This window comes from Oncorhynchus tshawytscha, linkage group LG05, assembly GCF_018296145.1.
Source record: "Oncorhynchus tshawytscha isolate Ot180627B linkage group LG05, Otsh_v2.0, whole genome shotgun sequence".
Lineage (NCBI taxonomy): Eukaryota > Metazoa > Chordata > Actinopteri > Salmoniformes > Salmonidae > Oncorhynchus > Oncorhynchus tshawytscha.
Genome location: NC_056433.1, coordinates 45,315,215 through 45,339,660, shown reverse-complemented (window position 1 = coordinate 45,339,660; position 24,446 = coordinate 45,315,215). Strand labels below are relative to the sequence as shown.

Sequence of the window (24,446 nt, the reverse complement as noted above, 5' to 3'; positions counted from 1 at the left end):
TGATGGTTGCTGATAATGGGCCTCTCTACACCTATGTAGATATTCCATTAAAAATCTGCCGTTTCCAGCTACAATAGTAATTTACAACATTAACAATGTCTACACTGTATTTCTGTGTCACGCCCTGGCCATAGAGAGGCTTTTATTCTCTATTTTGGTTAGGCCAGGGTGTGACTAGGGTGGGCATTCTAGTTTCTTTATTTCTATGTTTTCTATTTCTTTGTGTTTGGCCGTGTGTGGTCCTCAATCAGAGGCAGCTGTCTATCGTTGTCTCTGATTGAGAATCATACTTAGGTAGCCTTTTTCCCACCTGGGTTTGTGGGTGGTTGTTTTCTGTATAGTTTTAGTTACCTTACAGAACTGTTCGTTTCTCGCTTAGTTTTTTTTGTTCTAGCGTTCAGATTTTAATACATATCATGAACACGTACCACGCTGCGCTTTGGGCCACTCCTTCTTCATCAGACGAGCGTTACATTCTGATCAATTTGAAGTTATTTTAATGGACAATTTCTTTTTGCTTTTCTTTCAAAAACAAGGACATTTCTAAGTGACCCCAAACTTTTGAACGATAGTGTATATTTTAGATTCTTCAAAGTAGCCACCCTTTGCCTTGATGATAGCTTTGCACACTATTGACATTCTCTCAACCAGCTTCATGAGGTAGTCACCTGGAATGCTTTTCAATTAACAGGTGTGCCTTGTTAAAAGTTACTTTGTGGAATTTCATTCCATCTTAATGCGTTTGAGCCAATCAGTTGTGCCAATCAGTTGAGCCAATCAGTAGGGGTGATATACAGAATACAGCCCTATTTGATAAAAGACCAAGTCTATATTATGACAATAACAGCTCAAATAATCAAATAGAAATGACAATCCATCATTACTTTAAGACATGAAGGTCAGTCAATCCGGAAAATGTAAATAACTTTGAAAGTTACTTCAAGTGCAGTCGCAAAAACCATCAAGTGCTATGATGAAACTGGCTCTCATGAGGACTGCCACAGGAAATGAAGACCCAGCATAACTCTGACTTGTGTGATTTGGTTGTCTCTCCTCGTTTGATAATAAAGGAATTAACCACGACATTTGGAGACGGGGATGTGAATCTTCACTTGGTGACCGCTCCTGACGACCTGGGTAAATCGTGCACAAGGGATCCCTCAAACTTGCAATCTCAGGGAGACCACACTTCGGGAACGGAGCAGATGGACCTGCCTAAGATCTGAGAGGAAGCGAGCCGAGTGGATACCACATCCCGAAAATAGTTTTTTTTTGTTTAAATAGGTGAGCGAACCACACAAAGTCAAGTTTTTAAGAAAAGCCTCTGTTACGTAGGCTCTGAGTGTGGTCCTGTGTGAGGGGACACCGTAGAGACGTAAACAGCGCCGAGTCAGTGGAGGATGATCGGAGCATTAGTAGACTCAAAGACACATATCATTGGTCATTTGCTGGGCTACAATATCCGGACACCTTCTACTGCCGGTACGGGGCACGGAACCCCACCGATCCTCTACGACTCGAATACCGACATAACCTGCCCAAGGATTCCAACAGGCCCCTCAGGCGCGACGCCCGCTGAAGGCCCATTCTGCTAACCTGCTAGCTACTTAGAACCCTACTAACTCCACGACTGGTCTGTCGACGTCACCGCACGACGAGGCAAAAACAGACTTACCCCCATCGTGACGTCCCCCAAAGGCTAACTTGCTAGCCCCGGTCTACTAACTGCAAGCTTGCCTGCACCAGTCTGCTAACTGCTAGCCCCTGGTAACTGCTTGCTTGCTCACCCGGTCTGCTAACTGCTAGCTTGTTTAGCCCCGGCCTACTAACTGTTGGCGTGTTAGCATCGGCCTGCTAACTGTCTGAATCGCCGTGGACCCATATGTTCACTTGGCTACACATGCCTCTCTCTAATATTAATATGCCTCGTCCATTACTGTCCTGGTTAGTGATTACTGTTTTATTTCACTGTAGAGCCTCTAGCCCTGCTCAATATGCCTTAACCAACCATGTTATCCCACCTCCTACATATGCGATGACATCACCTAGTTTAAACATCTCTAGAGACTATATCTCTCTTATTCAATGCCTGGGTTTACCTCCAATGTAGTCACATCCTACCTTACCTTTGTCTGTACACTATGCCTTGAATCTATGCTATCGTGCCCAGAAATCTGCTCCTTTTACTCTCTGTTCCGAACGTGCTAGAGGGCCAGTTTGAATAGCTTTTAGCCGTACCCTTATCCTACTTCTCCTCTGTTCCTCTGGTGATGTAGAGGTTACTCCAGGCCCTGCAGAGCCTAGCTCCACTCCCACTCCCCAGGTGCTCTCATTTGTTGACTTCTGTAACCGTAAAAGCCTTGGTTACATGCATGTTTAACATTAGAAGCCTACTCCCTAAGTTTGTTTTACTCACTGCTTTTGCACACTCTGATAACCCGGATCTCTTAGCCGTGTCTGAATCCTGGTTTAGGAAAACCACCAAAAACCTTCATCTCCATTGCTAACTATAACATTTTCCGCCAAGATAGAACTGCCAAAGGGGGCGGTGTTGCAATCTACTGCAAGATAGCCTGCAGAGTTCTGTATTACAATCCAAGTCTGTACCCAAACAATTCGAGCTTCTACTTCAAAAAATTCACCTTTCCAGAAACAAGTTTCTCACTGTTGCAGCTTGCTATAGACCTCCCTCTGCCCCCAGCTGTGCCCTCGATACCATATGTGAATTGATTGCCCCCCATCTATCTTCTGAGCTCGTGCTACTAGGTGACCTAAACTGGGACATGCTTAACACCCATCCTACAATCCAAGCTTGATGCCCTCAATCTCACACAAATTATCAATGAACCTACCAGGTACAACTCAAAATCCGTAAACACGGGCACCCTCATAGATGTCATCCTAACTAACTCGCCCTCCAAATACACCTCTGTTTTTTTCAATCAAGATCTCAGCGATCACTGCCTCATTGCCTGCATCCGTAATGGGTCTGCGACCAAACGATCACCCCTCATCACTGTCAAACGCTCCCTAAAACACTTCTGCGAGCAGGCCATTCAAATTGACCTGGCCGGGGTATCCTGACATTGACCTCATCCCGTCAGTAGATGATGCCTGGCTATTCTTTAAAAGTGCCTTCCTCACCATCTTAAATAAGCATGCCCCATTCCAAAAAAATAGAACTAGGAATAGAAATAGTCCTTGGTTCACTCCAGACCTGTCTGCCCTTGACCAGCACAAAATCGTCCTGTGGCGTTCTGCATTAGCATCGAATAGCCCCCGTGATATGCAACTTCTCAGGGAAGTTAGGAACAAATATACACAGGCAGTTAGGAAAGCTAAGGCTAGCTTTTTCAAACAGAAATTTGCATCCTGTAGTACTAACTCAAAAAAGTTCTGGGACACTGTAAAGTCCATGGAGAATAAGGGCTCCTCCCCCACTTCAAAGGGGATGACACTCTAGACTCAAACTGCTACAGACCTATATCTATCCTACCCTGTCTTTCTAAGGTCTTCGAAAGCCAAGTTAACAAACAGATTACCGACCATTTCGAATCCCACTGTACCTTCTCCACTATGCAATCTGGTTTCAGAGCTGGTCATGGGTGCACCTCAGCCACGCTGAAGGTCCTAAATGACATCATAACCGCCATCAATAAGAGACATTACTGTGCAACCATATTCATCGACCTGGCCAAGGCTTTCGACTCTGTCAATCACCACATTCTTATTGGCAGACTCGACAGCCTTGGTTTCTCAAATGATTGCCTCGCCTGGTTTACCAACTACTTCTCTGATAGAGTTCAGTGTGTCAAATCGGAGGGCCTGTTGTCTGGACCTCTGGCAGTCTTTATGGGGGTGCCACAGGGTTCAATCCTCGGGCCGACTCTCTTCTCTGTATACATCAATGATGTTGCTCATGCTGCTGGTGATTCTCTGGTACACCTCTACGCAGACGACACCATTCTGTATACTTCTGGCCCCTCTTTGGACACTGTGTTATAACTAACCTCCAGACAAGCTTCAATGCCATACAACTCTCCTTCCATGGCCTCCAACTGCTCGGAAGCGCGGGGAAAACTAAATGCATGCTATTCAACGGATCCCTGCCCGCACCTGCTAACCCATCCAGCATCACTACTCTGGATGGCTCTGACTTAGAATACGTGGACAACTACAAACTGAATGCAGTCTATCACAGTGCCATCCGTTTTGTCACCAAAGCCCCATACACTACCCACCATTGCGACCTGTACGCTCTCGTTGGTTGGCCCTCGCTTCGTACTCGTCGCCAAACCCACTGGCTACAGGTTATCTACAAGTCTCTGCTAGGTAAAGCCCCACCTTATCTCAGCTCACTGGTCACCATAGCAGCACCCACTCGTAGCACGCGCTCCAGCTGGTATATCTCACTGGTCACCCCCAAAGCCAATTCCTCCTTTGGTCGTCTTTCCTTCCAGTTCTCTGCTGCCAATGACTGGACGAACTGCAAAAATCTCTGACACTGGAGACTCATATCTCCCTCACTAGCTTTAAGCACCAGCTGTCAGAGCAGCTCACAGATCACTGCACCTGTACATAGCCCATCTGTAAACAGCCCATCTATCTACCTACCTCATCCCCATACAGTATTTATTTATTTATCTTGCTCCTTTGCAACCCAGTATCTCTACTTGCACATCCATCTTCTGCACATCTACCATTCCAGTGTTTAAATTGCTATTGTCACGCCCTGGTCAAAGTATTTTGTGTTCATCTTTATGTATTTGGTCAGGCCAGGGTGTGGCATGGGGTTTTTGTAATTGTGGTGTGTTTGTCTTGGGGTTTTGGTGGTGGTATTGGGATTGTAGCTTAGTGGGTTGTCTAGCAAAGTCTATGGCTGTCTGGAGTGGTTCTCAATCAGAGGCAGATGCTTATCGTTGTCTCTGATTGGGAACCATATTTAGGCAGCCATATTCTTTGAGTTTGTCGTGGGTGATTGTCCTTAGTGTCCTATGTGTACTCGTTGTTAGTTTGCACCAGATAGGCTGTTTCGGTTTCGTTTATTGTTTTTTGTAAGTTCGTGTTTTTTTGTTATATTAAACATGGATCGCAATCGACACGCTGCAGTTTGGTCCGACTCTCTTTCCTCACCACTAGAAAACCGTTACAGAATCACCCACCACCAACGGACCAAGCGGCGTGTCAACAGGCAGGAGCAGCCGAAAAAGGAGATGCTCACCAAGGATTTCTGGTCATGGGAGGAGATCTTCGACGGGAGAGGACCCTGGGCTAAACCAGGGGAGTGTAGCCGCCCAAAGGAGCAACAGGAGAAGAGGCAACAGAGGCAGCAGCAGCAGGAGCAGCAGCAGCTACAGTGGGAGAGGTTGCACCACCTGGAGTTATGGACATGGGAGGAGGAATTGGACGGTAAAGGACCCTGGAATGAGCCTGGAGATTATTGTCGCCCCAAAGCCGAGCTGGAGGCAGCAAAAGCAGAGAGGCGGCATTATGAGGAGCTAGCACGGCAGAGCGGATGGAAGCCCGAGAGTCAGCCCCAAAAATTTCTTGGGGGCTTACAGGGAGTATGGCTATGCCAGGTAGGAGACCTGCGCAAACTCCCTGTGCTTACCGGGGGCTGGAGAGACCGGGCAGGCACCGTGTTATGCTGTGGAGCGCACGGTGTCTCCAGTGCGGGTGCACAGCCCGGTTCGGTATATTCCAGCTCCGCGTATCGGCCGGGCTAGATTGAGCGTCGAGCCAAATGCCATGAAGCCGGCTCTACGCATCTGGTCCCCAGTGCGTCTCCTTGGGCCGGCTTACATGGCACCAGCCTTGCGCTCGGTGTCTCCGGTTCGCCTGCATAGCCCAGTGCAGGCTATTCCACCTCGCCGCACTGGCAGGGCAACCGGGAGCATTCAACCAGGTAAGGTTGGGCAGGCTCGGTGCTCAAGAGCTCCAGTGCGCCTGCACGGTCCGGTCTATCCAGTACCACCTCCACACCCCAGCCCTCCGGTAGCAGCTCCCCGCACCAGGCTTCCTGTGCGTGTCCTCGGTCCAGTACCACCAGTACCAGCACCACGCATCAGGCCTACAGTGCGCCTCGCCTCTCCAGCGCTGTCGGAGCCTTTCTCCTCTCCTGCGCTGCCGAAGTCTCCCGCCTATCTAGCGCTGTCGGAGCTTTCCTCATCTCCAGCGCTGCCGGAGTCTCCCGCCTGTTCAGCGCAGCCAGAGCTGCCAGTCTGCATGAAGCAGCCAGAGCTGTCAGTCTACATGAAGCAGCCCGCGCTGCCAGTCTGCATGAAGCAGCCAGTCTACATGGAGCAGCCAGAGCTGTCAGTCTGCATGGAGCAGCCAGAGCTGTCAGTCCGCATGGAGCAGCCAGAGCTGTCAGTCCGCATGGAGCAGCCAGAGCTGTCAGTCCGCATGGAGCAGCCAGAGCTGTCAGTCCGCATGGAGCAGCCAGAGCTGTCAGTCCGCATGGAGCAGCCAGAGCTGTCAGTCTACATGAAGCAGCCCGAGCTGCCAGTCTGCATGAAGCAGTCAGTCTACATGGAGCAGCCAGAGCTGTCAGTCCGCATGGAGCAGCCAGAGCTGTCAGTCTACATGAAGCAGCCCGAGCTGCCAGTCTGCATGAAGCAGCCAGTCTACATGGAGCAGCCAGAGCTGTCAGTCTGCATGAAGCAGCCAGAGATGTCAGTCTGCATAGAGCAGCCAGTCTGCATGGAGCAGCCAGTCTGCATGGAGCTGCCAGTCTGCATGGAGCTGCCAGTCTGCACGGAGCTGCCAGTCTGCACGGAGCTGTCAGTCTGCACGGAGCTGTCAGTCTGCACGGAGCTGTCAGTCTGTAAGGAGCTGCCAGTCTGCAAGGAGCTGCCAGTCAGCACGGAGCCGCCAGAGCGGTCAGTCTGTAAGAAGCCGCCAGAGCTGTCAGCCTATATGGGGCAGCTAGTGCCGCCAGTCTGCCCAGCGCCGCCAGTGCCCCCAGTCTGCCCAGCGCCGCCAGTCTGTCCAGCGTCGCCAGTCTGCCCAGCGTCGCCAGTCTGCCCAGCGTCGCCAGTCTGCCCAGCGTCGCCAGTCTGCCCAGCACCGCCAGTCTGCCCAGCACCGCCAGTCTGCCCAGCGCCGCCAGTCTGCCCAGCGTCGTCAGTCTGCCCAGCGCCGCCAGTCTGCCCAGCGCCGCCAGTCTGCCCAGCGCCGCCAGTCTGCCCAGCATCGCCAGTCTGCCCAGCGCCGCCAGTCTGCCCAGCGCCGCCAGATCTGCCAGTCTGCCCAGCGCCGCCAGATCTGCCAGTCAGCCAGACTCTTCCAGATCTGCCAGTCAACCAGACTCTTCCAGATCTGCCAGTCAGCCAGACTCTTCCAGATCTGCCAGTCAGCCAGACTCTTCCAGATCTGCCAGTCAACCAGACTCTTCCAGATCTGCCAGTCAACCAGACTCTTCCAGATCTGCCAGTCAACCAGACTCTTCCAGATCTGCCAGTCAGCCAGGATCTGCCAGTCAGCCAGGATCTGCCAGTCAGCCAGGATCTGCTGAGACCACCAGCCAGCCAGGAGCTGGTAGATCTATTTCGGCCTGAGCTTCCTCTCACTCCTGAGCTTCCTCTCACTCCTGAGCTTCCTCTCACTCCTGAGCTTCCTCTCACTCCTGAGCTTCCTCTCACTCCTGAGCTTCCTCTCACTCCTGAGCTTTCTCTCACTCCTGAGCTTTCTCTCACTCCTGAGCTTTCTCTCACTCCCGAGCTTCCCCTCAGTCCCGAGCTGCCTCGGTCCCGAGCTGTCCTTCAGTCCCGATCTGCTCCTCAGTCCAGTGGGGTTCTGGGTGAGGACTACTAGGCCATGGTCGGCGGCGAGGGGTGGACTATCCAGGGACGAAGGGAGAGGGGACTAAGACATTAAAGGAGTGGGGTCCACGCCCCGCGCCGGAGCCGCCACCATGGACAGACGCCCACCCGGACCCTCCCTATTGTTTTGAGGTGCGTTCGGGAGTCCGCACCTTAGGGGGGTTCTGTCACGCCCTGGTCAAAGTATTTTGTGTTCATCTTTATGTATTTGGTCAGGCCAGGGTGTGGCATGGGGTTTTTGTAATTGTGGTGTGTTTGTCTTGGGGTTTTGGTGGTGGTATTGGGATTGTAGCTTAGTGGGTTGTCTAGCAAAGTCTATGGCTGTCTGGAGTGGTTCTCAATCAGAGGCAGATGCTTATCGTTGTCTCTGATTGGGAACCATATTTAGGCAGCCATATTCTTTGAGTTTGTCGTGGGTGATTGTCCTTAGTGTCCTATGTGTACTCGTTGTTAGTTTGCACCAGATAGGCTGTTTCGGTTTCGTTTATTGTTTTTGTAAGTTCGTGTTTTTTTTGTTATATTAAACATGGATCGCAATCGACACGCTGCAGTTTGGTCCGACTCTCTTTCCTCACCACTAGAAAACCGTTACAGCTATATTGTATTTACTTCGCCACCATGGCCTATTTATTGCCTCAACTCCCTTACCTTACCTTATTTACACTCAATGTACATAGACTTTTTTGTACATAGACATAGACTGTTTTCTTTTGTTCTGCTGTATTATTGACTATGTTTTGTTTATTCCATGTGTAACTCTGTGTTGTTGTATGTGTCGAATTGCAATGCTTTATCTTGGCCAGGTTGCAGTTGCAAATGAGAACTTGTTCTCAACTAAATAAAGGTGAAATAAATCAAAAATCCTGTGGCTCTGCGATGAAGTTGACAATGTGATGGAGAGTGTCAGCCAATTTGAAAACAATAGTTCAACAGAATGTGTTGTTATTCTCTTTGACATGTGTTTAGAGATTTGTATTAAGAATAATTGGGAAAAGTCCTAATTTGTCTGGATTTCCTGAATCAGAAATTAACTGTCTCTCTCTCTCTCTCTCTCTCTCTCTCTCTCTCTCTCTCTCTCTCTCTCTCTCTCTCTCTCTCTCTCTCTCTCTCTCTCTCTCTCTCTCTCTCTCTCTCTCTCTCTCTCTCTCTCTCTCTCTCTCTCTCTCTCTCTCTCTCTCTCTCTCTCTCTCTCTCTCTCTCTCTCTCTCTCTCTCTCTCTCTCTCTCTCTCTCTCTCTCTCTCTCTCTCTCTCTCTCTCTCTCTCTCTCTCTCTCTCTCTCTCTCTCTCTCTCTCTCTCTCTCATATATATATATATATATGAAAGGTGCGGTCACTTGGTGTCTTGATGCATGGCAGCGATAATTCGGCCGAGAACAGTGTGAACCTCAAAACTCCCTCTAACCGGCTGAAGAAGAGCGACAAAGGCGTTCAATACGGCCCTGTCCGCACCATTTCTACCGAGAGACCTGAGTCCGAGCCTGCAACCGGTGTACAGCATCCAATCGGTGCTATCAACTGTTTTTTTCTCTCATGCCTTTTCCCTCAGTAGTGTGATAGGAGTCCGCATGGAGAGAGATCTGTTCCAAACGTCTCTCATGTCGCTGGTACACTGGTTGGCAAGTGGTCGAGATATAATGGGTGGTAAAGGTGATGGCAGCTCAGGTGAGACATTGAAATTGGGACATTATCATGGGCCTTCAACTTTGAACTATGAAGCAATCTGAAGAGGAACCAATGAAAAAACGGCAGAAGAAACCGTGCCTGAAGGGGGGGATTGGTCACCTGTGCCCATAATTGATTTAGGCTTGTCTAAAAAATAAAAAATATATATATATTTTGGGTCATCTACACACTGCAAAATGTACAGTCATTTAGATTCAGAATGCATTAAGATAATGATCTGTAATTATAATTGCGATAATAAACGTAACACTAGAATTGTAGGATAATTATACTGTACGTTAATATACATGTACACTTTGCCAATGTTGATGTGTGTTATATTGAGGGTTTTAACTTTGAGTGTTAGGACCAATGTGAATCCATAAACATTGTCATTCTAAATTTGGGTTGGATAATTAGTTGGGTTTTGATTACGATTTGGAAACGGAATGATTTTTAAAACTGACTGATTGATTTGAGTTTAGTACGTTAATAACCATATGAGTGAAGCAATTCATGTATTACGGATTGATTGATTGTTTTGATTGTTGTTGTGTATTAAAGATGTTGACACTATTCTCAGCATGTCCTGGTGAATGGAGAGGGTGAACTCTGATCCTGAGAATGAAAATTATCCTAATCTATGTGATCTATAGGAGTAGCCTTATAAATAGTGGAATCATGATGCTTGTCCTGGGTTATGTTCATTACGCACCAGCACAATAAACCGGGATTCACTACTTTGATTTGTCCAATAAGATATGCTCATTTTAGTTTCTGGGATGGAAATAGTTATTTCCACCATGCTGACCTAGGGGAGTATGCTTAGCATCAACATGATGATTTGTTTCGTACTGATGAAAAATGTACTTCGATTTAAACTGCAGATCAATTGTTTGACGATGTTTCAATGTTTACATCATTCCCAATGAAGGATAATTTTATGTTAAGGTTAAAGGCTCAATGAACCAACGTATGGTCATTTACAACGGTTGTATACAAGTGCAAGGGAGTTTTTTTCCTGTATGTTTGAGTCAAAAGTTGTTTGCTGCTCTATTTGTTTTCTAAAAAAAATACAACATTATGTTATAATACTGTTATTGCATCAAATGGTTGCAACAGAATAGTGGGTTCTTAGAAGTATATTGTGTCTGTGTGAACTGAGCGTTCCTCTGGGGCTTAATGCTGACAGTGGATTTACCATGCGTTTGGTGATAAAGCATGAGTTGATGTTTGTGTGCCGGGAGGTACCAGGGTGGAGATGGCTCGGTTATGGATAATGATGAGGGGAAGCTTGTTTTGGGGGCCAGACCCTAATTTCCACACAATGAGACCAGTCTTTACAGCAGATACCTTCTGCTGTGAATGATTCATTTCTTTCATACAAATCCCAACCTTGTGACCCATTCCACACATCTGTTGTTTGTCATGTAGACTAAGGGGGTGTATCTTTGCTATAAAAGATCTTTGTATACTTTGTTTCGGGGCTCTCGATGACTCATCTAAGGGTGGTTCGTCGACCAGCCATCGTTATTGTAGGGCACACACATCATTCACTTGTGAGTGAATGCGTTCCTTATTAATAAGTGAATAATGATTTAGTTTAAGTATAACTCTGACTTGTGTGATAAGTTTGTGTCTCCTCATTTGATAATAAATGAAATAACCACAAGATAAGTCCCTGGATATGTTAGTTCTCTGATAGGAAATCCTTACCTGTGACAGTCAGATTGGCGCTGCTCTGAATGTCTCCAGTATCACAGGAGTATATCCCAGAGTCATCTGGGTCCACATTGTGAATGAGAAGGAGGTTGAGCTTGCCCTCCTTACGGTTCTCATACTTGTCTCCGTTCAGTAGGGGAACGTTATTGCGTCTCCATGTGACAGGGGTAGTGAGGTCAGAGGTCGTACAGGACAAGGTCGCCGTCTCTCCTTCCATGATGACGGTATCATGGGGCTTCTTCTCAATGAGTACTTTAACTGGACACAAAGTAGAGTCAACTCTCAAAATGTGTACACATATTAGTGTTTATACTTCTTGGAGATTTGTTGTACTGAATATGACTGTAATGAGGTGTGAGTCCTCTACTTGCAGCAGGTGTGTGCTATTACACAACCAATCACACACATACCTTTCACAGACACAGAGGCGGTGGTCTCCACACAGCCTGCCTGGCACGAGTAGCTGCCACTGTCCTCGGACTTCAGCTCCAGGATGTGTAGCTGAAACACACAGCCGTCCTGCTTCATCTGGTACTTCCTGTTGGGCCTGAGAGGCAGTCGGCCCTTACTCCACTGGACTGGGACTCCGGGCTTAGACAGCTCACAGGAAAGGAAGGCCGTGCCTCCTTCCTCAGCCTCCACAGCCTGCAGCTTTTCTTCAAAGCATGGAGCCAGCTCTAGGTAGTTGGAAGACAATAAGGAAATTCCAAATCTATGTTCCATTTGACCAATGTTAGGGTGAGTAATAGAAAGAGATTATTCAAAATATTGTACTGTAATATTGTAAGATGTGGATCAATTTATCAGTGAATTCTGAAAAGCTATCCAAAGGATTGTTCAATAAGGTTGTGTTTTTAGGGAGAGATATTGGTTCTTCAAATCAAATCAAATCAAATTTTATTTGTCACACATACACATGGTTAGCAGATGTTAATGCGAGTGTAGCGAAATGCTTGTGCTTCTAGTTCCGACAATGCAGTAATAACGAGCAAGTAATCTAACTAACAATTCCAAAAAAAAAACTACTGTCATACACAGTGTAAGGGGATAAAGAATATGTACATAAGGATATATGAATGAGTGATGGTACAGAGCAGCATAGGCAAGATACAGTAGATGATATCGAGTACAGTATATACATATGAGATAAGTATGTAAACCAAGTGGCATAGTTAAAGTGGCTAGTGATACATGTATTACATAAGGATGCAGTCGATGATATAGAGTACAGTATCAACGTATGCATATGAGATGAACAATGTAGGGTAAGTAACATTATATAAGGTAGCATTGTTTAAAGTGGCTAGTGATATATTTACATCATTTCCCATCAATTCCCATGATTAAAGTGGCTGGAGTAGAGTCAGTGTCATTGACAGTGTGTTGGCAGTAGCCACTCAATGTTAGTGGTGGCTGTTTAACAGTCTAATGGCCTTGAGATAGAAGCTGTTTTTCAGTCTCTCGGTCCCAGCTTTGATGCACCTGTACTGACCTCGCCTTCTGGATGGCAGCGGGGTGAACAGGCAGTGGCTCGGGTGGTTGATGTCCTTGATGATCTTTATGGCCTTCCTGTAGCATCGGGTGGTGTAGGTGTCCTGGAGGGCAGGTAGTTTGCCCCGGTGATGCGTTGTGCAGACCTCACTACCCTCTGGAGAGCCTTACGGTTGAGGGCGGTGCAGTTGCCATACCAGGCGGTGATACAGCCCGCCAGGATGCTCTCGATTGTGCATCTGTAGAAGTTTGTGAGTGCTTTTGGTGACAAGCCGAATTTCTTCAGCCTCCTGAGGTTGAAGAGGCGCTGCTGCGCCTTCCTCACGATGCTGTCTGTGTGAGTGGACCAATTCAGTTTGTCTGTGATGTGTATGCCGAGGAACTTAAAACTTGCTACCCTCTCCACTACTGTTCCATCGATGTGGATGGGGGTGTTCCCTCTGCTGTTTCCTGAAGTCCACAATCATCTCCTTAGTTTTGTTGACGTTGAGTGTGAGGTTATTTTCCTGACACCACACTCCGAGGGCCCTCACCTCCTCCCTGTAGGCCGTCTCGTCGTTGTTGGTAATCAAGCCTACCACGGTTGTGTCGTCCGCAAACTTGATGATTGAGTTGGAGGCGTGCATGGCCACGCAGTCGTGGGTGAACAGGGAGTACAGGAGAGGGCTCAGAACGCACCCTTGTGGGGCCCCAGTGTTGAGGATCAGCGGGGAGGAGATGTTGTTGCCTACCCTCACCACCTGGGGCGGCCCGTCAGGAAGTCCAGTACCCAGTTGCACAGGGCGGGGTCGAGACCCAGGGTCTCGAGCTTGATGACGAGCTTGGAGGGTACTATGGTGTTGAATGCCGAGCTGTAGTCGATGAACAGCATTCTCACATAGGTATTCCTCTTGTCCAGATGGGTTAGGGCAGTGTGCAGTGTGGTTGAGATTGCATCGTCTGTGGACCTATTTGGGCGGTAAGCAAATTGGAGTGGGTCAAGGGTGTCAGGTAGGGTGGAGGTGATATGGTCCTTGACTAGTCTCTCAAAGCACTTCATGATGACGGATGTGAGTGCTACGGGCGGTAGTCGTTTAGCTCAGTTACCTTAGCTTTCTTGGGAACAGGAACAATGGTGGCCCTCTTGAAGCATGTGGGAACAGCAGACTGGTATAGGTATTGATTGAATATGTCCGTAAACACACCGGCCAGCTGGTCTGCGCATGCTCTGAGGGCGCGGCTGGGGATGCCGTCTGGGCCTGCAGCCTTGCGAGGGTTAACACGTTTAAATGTCTTACTCACTTCGGCTGCAGTGAAGGAGAGACCGCATGTTTCCGTTGCAGGCCGTGTCAGTGGCACTGTATTGTCCTCAAAGCGGGCAAAAAAGTTATTTAGTCTGCCTGGGAGCAAGACATCCTGGTCCGTGACTGGGCTGGGTTTCTTCCTGTAGTCTGTGATTGACTGTAGACCCTGCCACATACCTCTTGTGTCTGAGCCGTTGAATTGAGATTCTACTTTGTCTCTGTACTGGCGCTTAGCTTGTTTGATAGCCTTGCGGAGGGAATAGCTGCACTGTTTGTATTCAGTCATGTTACCAGACACCTTGCCCTGATTAAAAGCAGTGGTTCGTGCCTTCAGTTTCACACGAATGCTGCCATCAATCCACGGTTTCTGGTTAGGGAATGTTTTAATCGTTGCTATGGGAACGACATCTTCAACGCACGTTCTAATGAACTCGCACACCGTATCAGCGTATTCGTCAATGTTGTTGTCTGACGCAATACGAAACATCTCCCAGTCCACGTGATGGAAGCAGTCTTGGAGTGTGGAGTCAGCTTGGTCGGACCAGCGTTGGACAGACCTCAGCGTGGGAGCTTCTTGTTTTAGTTTCTGTCTGTAGGCAGGGATCAACAAAATGGAGTCGTGGTCAGCTTTTCCGAAAGGGGGCGGGGCAGGGCCTTATATGCGTCGCGGAAGTTAGAGTAACAATGATCCAGGGTCTTTCCACCCCTGGTTGCGCAATCGATATGCTGATAAAATTTTAGGAGTCTTGTTTTCAGATTAGCCTTGTTAAAATCCCCAGCTACAATGAATGCAGCCTCCGGATAAATCGTTTCCAGTTTGCAGAGAGTTAAATAAAGTTCGTTCAGAGCCATCGATGTGTCTGCTTGGGGGGGGATCTTGCAGAGTACATACATTTTTACACCATATTGTTATAGTGTTCTTAAAATATAAAGTTATTTATGTTCTTAGCTTTATCCTTTGAAAATAGACACGTGAAATGATTCTGGGGATGAGCATGCACATCTTCAGTATGTACGCATTGATCCTCTTTAGAGCATTTAACTATATGTAGCAAGTCAAATTATTGGGTAGTGAGTTGATACAATTCCAAGTCTGGAAGGTTAAAACCAGCCTCAGACTTAGGAAGATGAAAATAAATGCAAAAACTTTGGGAGTCATGCCAGTCTAAAGAAATGTAATCTACCTGTAAGGTTTATGGGAAGATTATTCCATTTTATTAGATCATATTTCATACTGTTGAGTAATGAAATAATGTTATCTTTATATATTTGTTTTTTGTTGTCACTTATTAAGCATCCTAAGTATTTCATATGTTTTGTTATCCACTTAAAGGATTGCTGTATGTCATGAGGTATTATTATTTTTTTTCCATTATTTAGTCTTTTCCACGATAATTTTATATCCTGAGATTTTAGTGACTCTGAATATATTTTTAGCAAAGAGGGCATTGAGTTTTCAAAATTGGTCAGGTATATCAGGAGATCACCTGCAAATATGTTTATTTTATATTCATGTTTACTAATACCGATCGATACCTGTTATATTTGGGTCCTGTCTAATTCTTAGTATTATTATGTTCTTCCTTCTCTGTCTCCCAAACCAAAAACATCCCACTCCACAACCCTGTCCCAGTTCTCCCCTATTTACTCCACCCAATTCAAGCTTGTCCCACCCTCCCATTGTTGCCCTTTCTTACACATCTATGTTCCATTTGACCAATGTTAGGGTGAGTAATACACAGAAAGAATTCTGAATATTGTGACCCCCTGAGATAAACCTGAGTTCCTGGTTATGTTGCTTCTCTGTAGATGATGGGAAATCCTTACCTGTGACAATCAGTTTGGCGCTGCTCTGCATGTCTCCAGTATCACAGGAGTATAGCCCAGAGTCATCTGGGTCCACATTGTGGATGAGAAGCAGGTTGAGCTTGCCCTCCTTACGGTTCGCATACTTGTCTCCGTTCAGTAGGGGCATGTTGTTGCGTCTCCATGTGACAGGGGTAGTGAGGTCAGACGTCGTACAGGATAAGGTCGCCGTCTCCCGTTCCATGACGACGGTGTCCCGGGGCTTCTTCTCAATGAGTACTTTAACTGGACACAGAGGAAAGTCAACTCTCAAAATGTGTACAGTACAAATATATTTGTGTTTATAGTTTATAATTCTTGGAGTTTTGTTGCACTGAATATGACCGTGATGAGCTGTTGTACAGCTGCACCATCGAGAGCATCCTGACTGGTTGCATCACTGCCTGGTACGACAACTGCTCGGCCTCCGACCGCAATGCACTGCAGAGGGTGGTGCGAACGGCCCAGTACATCATTGGGGCCAAGCTTCCTGCCATCCAAGACCTCTATACCAGGCAGTGTCAGAAGAAGGCCCTAAAAATTGTCAAAGACTCCAGCCACACTAGTCATAGACTGTCCTCTCTGCTACCAAACGGCAAGTGGTACAGGAGAGCCAAGTCTAGGTCGAAGAGGCTTTTAAACAGCATCTACCCCCAAGCCATAAGACTCCTGAACATCTAGTCAAATGGCTACCCAGAATATTTGCAGTGCCCCCCCAACCCTTCTCACTCCCTCTTTACACCACTGCTACTCTCTGTTGTCATCTATGCATAGTCACTTTAATAACTCTACCTACATGTACATACTACCTCAAATATCCAGTGTCCCCCGCACATTGTATCTGTACCACCCTGTATTTAGTCTCGATATTGTTATTTCACTGCTGCTATTCAATCTACCTGTAAATCTACCTGTAATCTACTTGTTACTTTTATCTCTTGATCTTATCTGTATTTTTTTAAACTGCATTGTTGGTTAGGGGCTCGTAATAAAGCATTTCACTGTTGTATTCGGCGCATGAGACGAATACAAGTTGATTTGATTTGATGAGGTGTGAGTCCTCTACATGCAGCAGGTGTGTGCCATTACACAACCAATCACACACATACCTTTCACAGACACAGAGGCGGTGGTCTCCACACAGCCTGCCTGGCACGAGTAGCTGCCACTGTCCTCGGACTTCAGCTCCAGGATGTGTAGCTGAAACACACATCCGTCCTGTTTCATCCGGTACTTCCTGTTGGGCCTGAGAGGCAGCCGGCCCTTACTCCACTGGACTGGGACTCCAGGCTTAGACAGCTCACAGGAAAGGAAGGCCGTGCCTCCTTCCTCAGCCTCCACAGCCTGCAGCTCTTCTTCAAAGCATGGAGCCAGCTCTGGGTAGTTGGAAGACAATAAGGGAATTCCAAATCTATGTTCCATTGTGTTAGGGTGAGTAATAGAAAGAGATTATTCAAAATATTGTACTGTAATATTGTAAGATGTGGATCAATTTATCAGTGAATTCTGAAAAGCTATCCAAAGGATTGTTCAATAAGGTTGTGTTTTTAGGGAGAGATATTGGTTCTTGCAGAGTACATACATTTTTACACCATATTGTTATAGTGTTCTTAAAATATAAAGTTATTTATGTTCTTAGCTTTATCCTTTGAAAATAGACACGTGAAAAGATTCTGGGGATGAGCTTGCACATCTTCAATATGTACCCATTGTTCCTCTTTAGTGCATTTACCTATATGTAGCAAGTAAAAGTCTTGGGTAGTGAGTTGATACAATTCCAAGTCTGGAAGGTTAAAACCAGCCTCAGACTTAGGAAGATGTAAAACTTTCCTTTTTATTCGATGGATTTTATGACGAGTATACTTTTTTAAAGAACGTCTTCAGTGGGGTAATTGTTATTACCGAAAATAAATGCAAAAACTTTGGGAGTCATGCCAGTCTAAAGAAATGTAATCTACCTGTAAGGTTTATGGGAAGATTATTCCATTTTATTAGATCATATTTCATACTGTTGAGTAATGGAATAAAGTTATCTTTATATATTTGTTGTTTGTTGTCACTTATTAAGCATCCTAAGTATATCATTTGTTTTGTTATCCACTTAAAGGATTGCTGTATGTCATGAGGTATTATTTTTTTCCCATTATTTAGTTTTTTCCACAATAATTTTATATCCTGAGATTTTAGTATATTCTGAAAATATTTTTAGCAAAGAGGGCATTGAGTTTTCAATATTGGTCAGGTATATCAGGAGATCATCTGCAAATAAGTTTAGTTCATATTAATGTTTATCAATGTCTTGTCTAATTCTTAGTATTATTATGTTCTCCCTTCTCTGTCTCCCAAACCAAAAACATCGCTCTCCACAACCCCGTCCCAGTTCTCCCCTATTTACTCCACCCAATTCAAGCTTGTCCCACCCTCTCATTGTTGCCCTCTCTTACACATCTATGTTCCATTTGACCAATGTTAGGGTGAGTAAAACACAGAGAGAATTCTGAATATTGTGACCCCCTGAGATAAACCTGAGTTGCTGGTTATGTTGCTTCTCTCTAGATGGTGGGAAATCCTTACCTGTGACAGTCAGATTGGCGCTGCTCTGCATGTCTCCAGTATCACAGGAGTATATCCCAGAGTCATCTGGGTCCACATTTTGGATGAGAAGCAGGTTGAGCTTGCCCTCCTTACGGTTCTCATACTTGTCTCCGTTAAGTAGGGGCATGTTGTTGCATCTCCATGTGACAGGGGTAGTGAGGTCAGACGTCGTACAGGATAAGGTCGCCGTCTCCCCTTCCATGACGACGGTGTCCCGGAGCTTCTTCTCAATGAGTACTTTAACTGGACACAGAGGAAAGTCAACTCTCAAAATGTGTACAGTACATATATATTTGTGTTTATAGTTTATACTTCTTGGAGTTTTGTTGCACTGAATATGACCGTGATGAGCTGTTGTACAGCTGCACCATCGAGAGCATCCTGACTGGTTGCATCACTGCCTGGTACGGCAACTGCTCGGCCTCCGACCGCAATGCACTGCAGAGGGTGGTGCGAACGGCCCAGTACATCACTGGGGCCAAGCTTCCTGCCATCCAAGACCTCTATACCAGGCGGTGTCAGAAGAAGGCCCTAAAAATTGTCAAAGACTCCAGCCACCCTAGTCATAGACTGTCCTCTCTGCTACCGCACGGCAAGTGGTACAGGAGAGCCAAGTCTAGGTCGAAGAGGCTTTTAAACAGCTTCTACCCCCAAGCCATAAGACTCCTGAACATCTAGTCAAATGGCTACCCAGAATATTTGCAGTGCCCCCCCAACCCTTCTCACTCCCTCTTTACACCACTGCTACTCTCTGTTGTCATCTATGCATAGTCACTTTAATAACTCTACCTACATGTACATACTACCTCAAATATCCAGTGTCCCCCGCACATTGTATCTGTACCACCCTGTATATAGTCTCGCTATTGTTATTTCACTGCTGTTATTCAATTACTTGTTATATCCTGAGATTTTAGTGTATTCTGACCATCTGGATCATCATCTGGATCATCCAGATGGTCATTGGCAAACTTCAGACGGGCCTGGACATGCGCTGGCTTGAGCAGAGGGACCTTGCGTGCGCTGCAGGATTTTAATCCATGACGGCGTAGTGTGTTACTAATGGTTTTCTTTGACACTGTGGTCCCAGCTCTCTTCAGGTGATTGACCAGGTCCTGCCGTGTAGTTCTGGGCTGATCCCTCACCTTCCTCATGATCATTGATGCCTCCCGAGGTGAGATCTTGCATGGAGCCCCAGACCGAGGGTGATTGACCGTCATCTTGAACTTCTTCCATTTTCTGTTGTCATCTATGCATAGTCACTTTAATAACTCTACCTACATGTACATACTACCTCAAATAACCAGTGCCCCTGCAGATTGACTCTGTATCTGTACCACCCTGTATATAGTCTCGATATTGTTATTTCACTGCTGCTATTCAATCTACCTGTAAATCTACCTGTAATCTACTTGTTACTTTTATCTCTTGATCTTATCTGTATTTTTTTAAACTGCATTGTTGGTTAGGGGCTCGTAATAAAGCATTTCACTGTTGTATTCGGCGCATGAGACGAATACAAGTTGATTTGATTTGATGAGGTGTGAGTCCTCTACATGCAGCAGGTGTGTGCTATTACACAACCAATCACACACATACCTTTCACAGACACAGAGGCGGTGGTCTCCACACAGCCTGCCTGGCACGAGTAGCTGCCACTGTCCTCGGACTTCAGCTCCAGGATGTGTAGCTGAAACACACATCCGTCCTGCTTCATCTGGTACTTCCTGTTGGGCCTGAGAGGCAGCCGGCCCTTACTCCACTGGACTGGGACTCCGGGCTTAGACAGCTCACAGGAAAGGAAGGCCGTGCCTCCTTCCTCAGCCTCCACAGCCTGCAGCTCTTCTTCAAAGCATGGAGCCAGCTCTGGGTAGTTGGAAGACAATAAGGGAATTCCAAATCTTTGTTCTATTTGACCAATGTTAGGGTGAGTAATAGAAAGAGATTATTCAAAATATTGTACTGTAATATTGTAAGATGTGGATCAATTTATCAGTGAATTCTGAAAAGCTATCCAAAGGATTGTTCAATAAGGTTGTGTTTTTAAGGAGAGATATTGGTTCTTGCAGAGTACATACATTTTTACACCATATTGTTATAGTGTCCTTATTAAAACATAAAGTTATTTATGTTCTTAGCTTTATCCTTTGAAAATAGACACGTGAAAAGATTCTGGGGATGCGCATGCACATCTTCAATATGTACGCATTGATCCTCTTTAGTGCATTTAACTATAAGTAGCAAGTAAAATTATTGGGTAGTGAGTTGATACAATTCCAAGTCTGGAAGGTTAAAACCAGCCTCAGACTTAGGAAGATGTAAAACTTTCCTTTTTATTCGATGGATTTTATAACGAGTATACTTTTTTAAAGAACGTCTTCAGTGGGGTAATTGTTATTTCCGAAAATAAATGCAAAAACTTTGGGAGTCATGCCAGTCTAAAGAAATGTAATCTACCTGTAAGGTTTATGGGAAGATTATTCCATTTTATTAGATCATATTTCATACTGTTGAGTAATGGAATAAAGTTATCTTTATATATTTGTTGTTTGTTGTCACTTATTAAGCATCCTAAGTATATCATTTGTTTTGTTATCCACTTAAAGGATTGCTGTATGTCATGAGGTATTATTTTTTTCCCATTATTTAGTTTTTTCCACAATAATTTTATATCCTGAGATTTTAGTATATTCTGAAAATATTTTTAGCAGAGGGCATTGAGTTTTCAATATTGGTCAGGTATATCAGGAGATCATCTGCAAATAAGTTTAGTTCATATTAATGTTTATCAATGTCTTGTCTAATTCTTAGTATTATTATGTTCTTCCTTCTCTGTCTCCCAAACCAAAAACATCGCTCTCCACAACCCCGTCCCAGTTCTCCCCTATTTACTCCACCCAATTCAAACATGTCCCACCCTCTCATTGTTGCCCTCTCTTACACATCTGTTCCATTTGACCAATGTTAGGGTGAGTAATACACAGAAAGAATTCTGAATATTGTGACCCCCTGAGATAAACCTGAGTTCCTGGTTATGTTGCTTCTCTCTAGATGGTGGGAAATCCTTACCTGTGACAGTCAGATTGGCGCTGCTCTGCATGTCTCCAGTACCACAGGAGTATATCCCAGAGTCATCTGGGTCCACATTGTGGATGAGAAGCAGGTTGAGCTTGCCTTCCTTACGGTTCTCATACTTGTCTCCGTTAAGTAGGGGCATGTTGTTGCATCTCCATGTGACAGGGGTAGTGAGGTCAGACGTCGTACAGGATAAGGTCGCCGTCTCCCCTTCCATGACGACGGTGTCCCGGGGCTTCTTCTCAATGAGTACTTTAACTGAACACAGAGGAAAGTCAACTCTCAAAATGTGTACAGTACATATATATGTGTTTATAGTTTATACTTCTTGGAGTTTTGTTGCACTGAATATGACCGTGATGAGCTGTTGTACAGCTGCACCATCGAGAGCATCCTGACTGGTTGCATCACTGCCTGGTACGACAACTGCTTGGCCTCCGACCGCAATGCACTGCAGAGGGTGGTGCGAACGGCCCAGTACATCATTGGGGCCAAGCTTCCTGCCATCCAAGACCTCTATACCAGGCGGTGTCAGAAGAAGGCCCTAAAAATTGTCAAAGACTCCAGCCACACTAGTCATAGACTGTCCTCTCTGCTACCAAACGGCAAGTGGTACAGGAGAGCCAAGTCTAGGTCGAAGAGGCTTTTAAACAGCATCTACCCCCAAGCCATAAGACTCCTGAACATCTAGTCAAATGGCTACCCAGAATATTTGCAGTGCCCCCCCAACCCTTCTCACTCCCTCTTTACACCACTGCTACTCTCTGTTGTCATCTATGCATAGTCACTTTAATAACTCTACCTACATGTACATACTACCTCAAATATCCAGTGTCCCCCACACATTGTATCTGTACCACCCTGTATTTAGTCTCGATATTGTTATTTCACTGCTGCTATTCAATCTACCTGTAAATCTACCTGTAATCTACTTGTTACTTTTATCTCTTGTTCTTAACTGTATTTTTTTAAACTGCATTGTTGGTTAGGGGCTCGTAATAAAGCATTTCACTGTTGTATTCAGCGCATGAGACGAATTTGATGATTTGTTGATTTGATTTGATGAGGTGTGAGTCCTCTACATGCAGCAGGTGTGTGCCATTACACAACCAATCACACACATACCTTTCACAGACACAGAGGCGGTGGTCTCCACACAGCCTGCCTGGCACGAGTAGCTGCCACTGTCCTCGGACTTCAGCTCCAGGATGTGTAGCTGAAACACACATCCGTCCTGTTTCATCTGGTACTTCCTGTTGGGCCTGAGAGGCAGCCGGCCCTTACTCCACTGGACTGGGACTCCAGGCTTAGACAGCTCACAGGAAAGGAAGGCCGTGCCTCCTTCCTCAGCCTCCACAGCCTGCAGCTCTTCTTCAAAGCATGGAGCCAGCTCTGGGTAGTTGGAAGACAATAAGGGAATTCCAAATCTATGATCCATTTGACCAATGTTAGGGTGAGTAATAGAAAGAGATTATTCAAAATATTGTACTGTAATATTGTAAGATGTGGATCAATTTATCAGTGAATTCTGAAAAGCTATCCAAAGGATTGTTCAATAAGGTTGTGTTTTTAGGGAGAGATATTGGTTCTTGCAGAGTACATACATTTTTACACCATATTGTTATAGTGTTCTTAAAATATAAAGTTATTTATGTTCTTAGCTTTATCCTTTGAAAATAGACACGTGAAATGATTCTGGGGATGAGCATGCACATCTTCAGTATGTACGCATTGATCCTCTTTAGAGCATTTAACTATATGTAGCAAGTCAAATTATTGGGTAGTGAGTTGATACAATTCCAAGTCTGGAAGGTTAAAACCAGCCTCAGACTTAGGAAGATGTAAAACTTCCCTTTTTATTCGATGGATTTTATAACGAGTATACTTTTTTAAAGAACGTCTTCAATGGGGTAATTGTTATTACTGAAAATAAATGCAAAAACTTTGGGAGTCATGCCAGTCTAAAGAAATGTAATCTACCTGTAAGGTTTATGGGAAGATTATTCCATTTTATTAGATCATATTTCATACTGTTGACTAATGGAATAATGTTATCTTTATATATGTGTTTTTTGTTGTCACTTATTAAGCATCCTAAGTATTTCATATGTTTTGTTATCCACTTAAAGGATTGCTGTATGTCATGAGGTATTATTATTTTTTTTCCATTATTTAGTCTTTTCCACGATAATTGTATATCCTGAGATTTTAGTGATTCTGAAAATATTTTTAGCAAAGAGGGCATTGAGTTTTCAAAATTGGTCAGGTATATCAGGAGATCACCTGCAAATATGTTTATTTTATATTCATGTTTCCTAATACCGATCGATACCTGTTATATTTGGGTCCTGTCTAATTCTTAGTATTATTATGTTCTTCCTTCTCTGTCTCCCAAACCAAAAATATCCCACTCCACAACCCTGTCCCAGTTCTCCCCTATTTACTCCACCCAATTCAAGCTTGTCCCACCTTCCCATTGTTGCCCTCTCTTACACATCTATGTTCCATTTGACCAATGTTAGGGTGAGTAATACACAGAAAGAATTCTGAATATTGTGACCCCCTGAGATAAACCTGAGTTCCTGGTTATGTTGCTTCTCTCTAGATGGTGGGAAATCCTTACCTGTGACAGTCAGATTGGCGCTGCTCTGCATGTCTCCAGTATCACAGGAGTATATGCCAGAGTCATCTGGGTCCACATTGTGGATGCGAAGCAGGTTGAGCTTGCCCTCCTTACGGTTCTCATACTTGTCTCCGTTAAGTAGGGGCATGTTGTTGCATCTCCATGTGACAGGGGTAGTGAGGTCAGACGTCGTACAGGATAAGGTCGCCGTCTCTCCTTCCATGACGACGGTGTCCCGGGGCTTCTTCTCAATGAGTACTTTAACTGAACACAGAGGAAAGTCAACTCTCAAAATGTGTACAGTACAAATATATTTGTGTTTATAG

General features: G+C 45.4%; 1 protein-coding gene across 1 annotated transcript in view; it reads right to left on the bottom strand.

The window, feature by feature from the left end:
• The window catches only part of obscna (obscurin, cytoskeletal calmodulin and titin-interacting RhoGEF a), a 97,388-nt gene that overhangs the window by 44,741 nt on the left and 28,201 nt on the right, over window positions 1-24,446 (bottom strand). The window contains exons 32-40 of the mRNA XM_042322701.1: window positions 24,121-24,384; window positions 22,623-22,889; window positions 21,492-21,755; window positions 20,022-20,288; window positions 18,402-18,665; window positions 16,937-17,203; window positions 15,810-16,073; window positions 11,619-11,885; window positions 11,203-11,466 (exon numbers count right to left, since the gene is read on the bottom strand). Coding sequence (XP_042178635.1) covers window positions 11,203-11,466; window positions 11,619-11,885; window positions 15,810-16,073; window positions 16,937-17,203; window positions 18,402-18,665; window positions 20,022-20,288; window positions 21,492-21,755; window positions 22,623-22,889; window positions 24,121-24,384 — 2,388 coding nt within the window. The remainder of the gene's footprint in view (window positions 1-11,202; window positions 11,467-11,618; window positions 11,886-15,809; window positions 16,074-16,936; window positions 17,204-18,401; window positions 18,666-20,021; window positions 20,289-21,491; window positions 21,756-22,622; window positions 22,890-24,120; window positions 24,385-24,446) is intronic.